At 37.8% G+C, this 7,303-nt stretch overlaps 1 protein-coding gene across 7 annotated transcripts in view; it reads left to right on the forward strand.

Moving 5' to 3' along the window:
* The window catches only part of akna (AT-hook transcription factor), a 202,294-nt gene extending 196,417 nt beyond the window's left edge, over positions 1-5,877 (forward strand). For all 7 annotated transcript variants that reach the window (XM_043720009.2, XM_043720006.2, XM_087998483.1 and 4 more), the window contains one exon: positions 763-5,877. In XM_043720009.2, coding sequence (XP_043575944.2) covers positions 763-909 — 147 coding nt within the window. In that variant the 3' untranslated portion in view covers positions 910-5,877. The remainder of the gene's footprint in view (positions 1-762) is intronic.
* The last annotated feature ends 1,426 nt before the right edge of the window (positions 5,878-7,303 follow it).

A 7,303-nucleotide genomic window follows, 5' to 3' on the forward strand; every position in this document is an offset into this window, starting at 1 on the left:
CTCAATATCGAGTTCAGGAACTTTAGGGACTGAGCACCTTCTCCCCTGTCCTTAAACCCCCCCCGAAGCCTTATCATGACATAGACTGCTATCACAAACAACCCACTGTCAACCCCTAGCAGGCACCATTAGCAGGCTGACCTTTACCCAGGCCTTTGTCTGCCCAACTGCTTTTCCCTCTCTCTTGGCTCCATCGCGACTTACGGTTTACTCCTCCCACCCCCACCCTTCCCCACCATCTTCAACACATCCACCAATCTTTTCTGAGCTAAAGTCAGTTCTGAAGGGTCACTGTACCTGAAATGGTGACTCTGCTTTCTCTCTGCAGATGCTGCCAAACCTGCTGCCTTTCTCCAGCAATTTCTACTTTTGTCACCAAATTAACGCAGCAGCCAGTGATATCCCAGCAGGATATTTAAATCATAGATCACCCAAATCGTCTGAGGTCGTGGTCGTGGGAAGTATACTTGAGTCCCAGGAAAGTCTTGGTCCTTCTGAAAGGTTTTCTTTTTGTTCTTTAATGGGACGTGGGCCTCATTATCAAAAGCTAGAGATTGTTTCTCATCCCTAATTTCCCAATACCTGGCCCTGTAATGCACCCAAACAACTTATTTTGCTACTTGGGGAAGAATACTCAATTTGAAAGGAATAATCTATAGGGACTTACCAGTTACCAGAAAAAAAAATGCAAGTAGATTTCGTTGAGTGATTGAGGAACCTAAAGTATATGTCTTTTTTTTGTGTGTGTTTTCTTTTCCAAAGCTGTCGGATCTCAATTGCTCCCTAGACCAGGCCATCAATGCAGCCAGGACTATCAAAAGGACCACAAAGAAAATGGTGAGGTCACTCTCATCAGACCTCTACAAGGCCAAAGCCATCCAAGAATGTCACCAGCTATTAAGCCACTGACATCAAAGTATTGTGTTCTGTTTATGAGATATTCCAGTATCATTTAAATACTCTTGTAATTATCTTAAGGGCATCACATACATGCATTTGTTGATGCAGTACTTTGTGTTTGACAAGCCAGCGTGTGAATTATTTCTGTATACAGTTCCTTTCTGCTTGCCACTTTATGGTACGTGTTGAAAGCTGACCTCAAGCAGCCGGCTCACAAACAAATGATTCATGGTTCCTGGGAAATGACGTACGCACATTGCAGATGGCACAGAAAGTAGCGAACGTAATGTTCACTGTGCATCAGTCACATTGCAAGCTCACTGATTACTTTTACACTATATGAAGGAAGCTTAGCCTTAAGAGTCACCAACCAAATATTGCTAAATAGTACTCTGAATTCAGTTGTTTAGATTCGCATTACATTAGACAGATACAGAATTGCCAATAGGAAATGAGGGCAATTCACAGGTTATTTCTTGAAGATTTAACTCATGAGTCTTGGTATTGTGGGTTATTTTCCAAATCAGTATGTTTATTTTGTTGTCATTTGTTTGCATAGTAATTCAGTATCCCCTTCATAGCTGTAAAATGTAGCAGGTCATTAATTCTCCATTCATCATGACTTGCAAACATGTGGCAAGATTTGCAATACTTCAAATCGAGTTCAGTTGTAAGGAACCCATTGCATGTGGGGATATAATGCAAGAGTTCACTCAGAAAGTACCTGCCCTCTGTATTGTTACAGACTGGCGAAAATGAGTTACTTCTGTCTGAAATAAGGTGTGAATGTGTTGATAGGTGACACTTGAATGATGGGTTTGGGTTGTTACAACAGACAAAATCCATTAACAGCAAGGGAGAAATTTCTAAGCTCCCATTGAGAAACAGATGATCCTAATATGCGACATGGTACCCAAGTGGACCAACAGAGATGTTATTATCTTGTACACATTTTAAGGTTGTTTGAAAAGTTGTTCTTTTAAATCATAATTCAAAACGTTTTTTTTTACCTCAAGTGCCATGTAAATATTCTGAAGAAACTCTGGTACTAACCTACTATGGTTTTTAGTGACCTTAGAAATAAACATGCACTGACACAATAGCTTGTATCATACCACTTTTACTTTTCCTGTTAACAAGGTCTTACACTCTATTAGCTGGTTGGACACGTTACATAACTCTGCAATGTTCTGTTAGTTATTAATCTCAGGATAACATGCTACATCCAAAATAACAACCTTAATTCCATGCCAGCTTCATCTATTTTCAACGATTAGTCTACTTTTGTTTCATTTAATAATTAAAATTGACAGGATTGGAGGTTACTAGATGAAATGTAACCCGTAAAGTCCTGTGTGTGTGATATACATCAAAAGAAATTGCTAATCAAATGATTTCTTGCCAATGTTTTGAATTCTCTAATTAATTGGATGAAGTATGTTTAAGGATTGATAGTCCAGCAATGGGGTATTAAACTTCTACAATCAAGAATCAATATTGTATCAACAGAGTCTAACTGTACTGAATCAAATTTGGTTTGGGCATTATTTATTACTAGTTAATTGAGCTTAGGTTAACTCTATGTTGTAAATCTGTCTCATGCATGGAGCCACTAATGGAAATTAAATTTAGTTCTGATGGAGATGAGCTTCACAATCTGAGTTGAATCAAAGTCAACATTTGACTGTCATAAAAATCAAAACCACCCTGTGGAGATTGGAAAATCCAGACAGATTTATGCAAGTTTCCAAACAAACAAGCAATACAAGCTTAATTTTTTACTCTAGTTTTTACAACATTAGAGATGGTTATCCAAGGTAAAGTTTTACGCATTTTCATATTTCATGTTTCCCTGTAAGGATTCTGAATTTTTTTCAATCAGTCTCTATGTCTTTTTAATGCACTTTCAAAGATTTAAAATCATTACTTCTCAGGCAAATGCCTTTCTCAACTTTGCTTAAGAATATGTCGGTTTATATGTCAGAGAATGGTTTGAATGTCAGAGACCAGTTAACACCGTTAGCAGTGGTTTGTCATAAATTTGTGAAATATTAAGTGAGCTCTGTCATTGTATCAGACCTTAAATGTTTGACTTTCATGCTATTGTTTGCTGTATACACTCCACCAAATGGTTATGGAAATAATCTCTTTCTTGCTATTCACTGGGTGAAGGCATTGCTGGAAAAGCCTGCACTTTTGTTCATTAACTCACCCCCAACAGCTTTGCTGTTTTGCACAACCAATTTATACAGGTTTACAGTACTTCTAGATAATGTTTGTGCAGAAATATCTGTGTTACCTTCAAGGGACCAACTTGTGTGCAGCCAGTGCAGGAACCTCTGGTTTGTTGTGCACTTGGAAAGCAAAAAGGATATATTTTAGCTATTCATAATTGCCCTTGAGAAGATGCTGATTAGCTGCCATTGTGAAAGCTGTGGATGGCATTCTAAGTAATTCCAGAAGGCAGTTAAGAGTCAGTCAGATTGATGTGTGTCTGACATGTAGGAGCTGGTCAAATGATCAATTATTTCCTTAATTCATGAATCAGTGATTCAGATGGGTTTTTACAACAATGTGGTAGTTACATAGCTTTTTAAATTCAGATTTATTTAATTAACAGGATCTATTCCTGTCATTGTGGGGTTTGAATTCACATCTCTAGATTTCTCATCTCATAAAATAACCACTCTGCTACCGTTTCGTATTACACCTCTGGAAGTTTTACTCATATGACTATAGAATCCTGCAGTGTGCAAGTAGACTCTCCAAAAGGCATCCCACCTAGACCTGCCCCTTGCCCCTTACCCCTTACCCTATAACCCTGCATTTCCCATGGCTATCCCACCTAACTTGCACATCATTGGGTTGTGGGAGGAAACCCACACAGACCTGGGGAGAATGTGGAAACTCCACACGGACGGTCACTCAAGGGTGGAATTTGAACACAGGTCACTGGCACTGTGAGGCAGCAATGCTAACCATCGAATCACTGTACCACCCAGTGGCTCTATGGCAATAATCTAGCCAGACCCTTCATCTCGAGTTTAGGTGTTTTTGAATTGTGTTATGGAGGGTCAGGTGCACGAATTGAATGAAAGTTAAAGCATCATGTAACTCCAGTATTGTCTTTTAAAGCACTTGAATTGGTTCACAAAAAGAGCAAAATGGACTGAATGGCTGACAGATTGCCTGAGAAGCATTTGATGTTCTTTGACAACCTTTTTATTTTGAATAACTTACTAACCACTTCTGAAGAGGAACACCTCTGAACTTTGCACAGTTGAGAGAATTGTCGTTTATAAAGATTTTTTTTCACAGTTGAATACATGTGTGTGATTTAAAAAGTCTTGAAGTTTATGTAAGAATGTTCGGAGTCACAAATCAAAAGAGGCGTGTGTTTTAACTTAAGAATGTAACTAGTTGCATGTTTCCCATTACCACTTTGAATGCTTGGCAGTTTTGAGGAATCTTTTTTGGTTGTTGCAATTTTATTGTATTTTTAGGTGTACACAATATCATTGTTAACAACATGTTATATGAATTACTGGATTCATATGTCAACTTCCCACTAACTCACCTTTATATTCATCAAGTCTATGAAAGGAATATAGTTCCAGCTTTCATGGGAGTTTAAGGATTAATATCCGCTTGAAACCACAAAGTCAGATCAGGGGGTGTCAGAGACGAGGCTGTCGGATTTGAAATTATGCTTTTCAAAGCATTTCGAAAATTACTCCCACTGATTTTAAATTTTGTCAAGCGTGACTTGTAAATTTGCAGGAGATGCTGCAGCCATTGGATGGGACCAGATGAACAGAGGTTCTTCTAGACTCTTACCGTTCATTTCAGTTTCTCACTGTTTAATATGGACCACACATCAGAGCACACGATGGTGGAACATTATGTTCATGAGAATGGAAGCTTGCCTTAGATATTGTGAATGGAGCTTCATTCATTTTCTGGCAAATTGAATAATTAATTGTTCATTTACAGAAGTGAATGATGCTTTAAATTCTATCATAGCTGACAGTGGTCGTAATGCAAAGTGAAGGAACCACTATCAAGTATAGTTTTATTTATAGAGGCAGATGTAGTTTTTATCCAAACATATCAAATTGACAGACAGTAGAAGACCAACTGGTCCATTGAGCTTTCCCCATAGATCAGAATACATAGAATGGGCCACTAATATATGGCAAATGATTTTTCTCCAACCCCCTCAGCTGATTTGAACTGGTCCAGGAGATCACATGGACCAAATGTTATCCATAAAGACACTTGCCTTCTATTGGATGTGACCTCTGCCACAGTCAAGGAATGGTCCAATTCCTTTTTGAAGGCGTTAAGAACTTTGCAACAAATATTGGAAGTATTCTTTCCATTCTTCCCTAAGTTCAAACACATTAGTGTTCTAAATTAAAGAACAATTAGGTTCAGCCAGTTGTGGTTCAGGACTACATTTCTACCATAGACTTTGTGGACACTTATTGTTTAAGAAAACATTTTTACAGATGTTTCAAATTTTACAGATGTTGTTTCTTTTAGTTTGCATAGAGGATGCAGCATAGAAGCAGTGCATTGTATCTGTGTAAAGTTATGGTTTGAAATCCAGCCTCTTCAGGCAAAGCTGCTACTCTGTCCTTTAAAGATTGTCTGTCTTTCAAGTCTTGTTTTATCACAAGTTAATTTTTATCTCTGTATAATAACTGTGGATCTACCTGTTTTGTAGAATCATCCTGAAATGTGAATGAATTAGTTACAAAATTAAATAAGTATTTCTTTTTTAATAATGAACACAAGCAATAAAGAATGTTATCTGATCTTGGGATAAAAGTATTTTTTTAAATATTTATTATAAATTTTGTAATAAATGTGTTTTTAATTAGTACTATTTGGCCACCCATGCTTTTTTATCATGTTTTTATCCTGTAAGAAATGATTTTTTTTATCAGAATAAATTGATCTTTTGGTTATTGCTATTTTGTTGTATTTTTATTTTCTTTTTCTCTGTAAGTGATCACTGCAAGTGTTTAAAGAGAATGTGGATAGATGTTTGAAAACCCAGGGAATTGAAAGCTTTGAGGAGCAGCCGTGGAAGAAGAGTTGAGGTCTGGGCTATGGTGCTATCAATTGGTATGGTGGAGTTGAGGGGGCTGAATAGCCTACACACACTCCTGTTTCTTATGTTCTTAGAAGGGTGGTGCCTTTCCCTGGGCACAAAGTAACCTCGCAGCAATCCTACAATGCAAGGTGTCAGTGAGCCCCAGTGTGCAGCTGAACTGTGAATCCCACATGTGCCCTGATGATGTGATAAGGCTGGTGCTTTGCCAATGCAAACTTCCGTGGATGGAGGCTGCAGGCAGTTGCTGCCCATGGAGTGTGCCCAGAGGTTTTGGCAAATGCTAGCCAAGATGGATATCCAGAGCAGTAAGCTCTGATCAAACTGACACCATCCGGTACCCATTTAGATTTTCATGTCAGGAATGACCACCATCTAATTTCTTTCTGTTACCTGGGAAAACAGAAAACTATGTATAAATCAAGTGAGATTAAATAATAATAAGATGTCGATACAAGCAAATAGACCCTTTGCCACTCATTAGTGAGATTCTCGTCATTAAAACCTGTGAAAGATCAGCCATTTTCCTAATTTTTTTATTCTCATTGTATTTCATCAACTGACTCATCAGTGCCTACATTGTTCAAGAGCTGGGAAGAATCTTATCCATTTTTGCTCAATTTTGTCAGACCTTCTGTACACTTTTAAAATTTTACTTTTCAGTTATCTATATAGTTTTTCTTAGAAGCCACTATTGAGTTCTGCTGTTACCACGTGTCCAGTAGAATATCCATGTCTTACCACAATTGAGCAGAAAATGCATCTCATGATGTTGTCCTTCATTCTTGTGCCAGAGACCAGAGTTTAGCACAACTTATTTTGAAAACATTTCTCCATTTTGTCTAAAGCTCTCACAATTGTGAACACCTTGATCACCTTTCTTATCTTCCCTGCTCTTATGAAGAAAGCCCCATTTGATCCAGACTTTAATGATTGTAACTACAAAATTAAAGTTATAACAAGAACCCAACATTGCAACTTCTATATTAAATCTGAACATTTATAAAATAGCAGTTGCTGTAAGTGAAATGCTGATTTTGATTACATGTACTATCAATCTCACTGTACCTTCTGATCTTCAATCAGCATTATTGCAGACTGCCTTTTAGTCTGTATGAGATCTTGCATTATCTGCTGTTAAGTAAATTATGTGTGGATATGAGGAGTTTTAGAACTGAAAGTCAGAATCCCCACAACATGAAAGCAGGCCATTTAGAGTCATGGAGATGTACAGCATGGAAACGGACCCTTCGGTCCAACCCGTCCATGCAGACCAGATATATC

Source organism: Chiloscyllium plagiosum, unplaced genomic scaffold (genome assembly GCF_037043375.1).
Source record: "Chiloscyllium plagiosum isolate Xiang-an unplaced genomic scaffold, Cpla_swu_hap1 HiC_scaffold_21, whole genome shotgun sequence".
NCBI lineage: Eukaryota > Metazoa > Chordata > Chondrichthyes > Orectolobiformes > Hemiscylliidae > Chiloscyllium > Chiloscyllium plagiosum.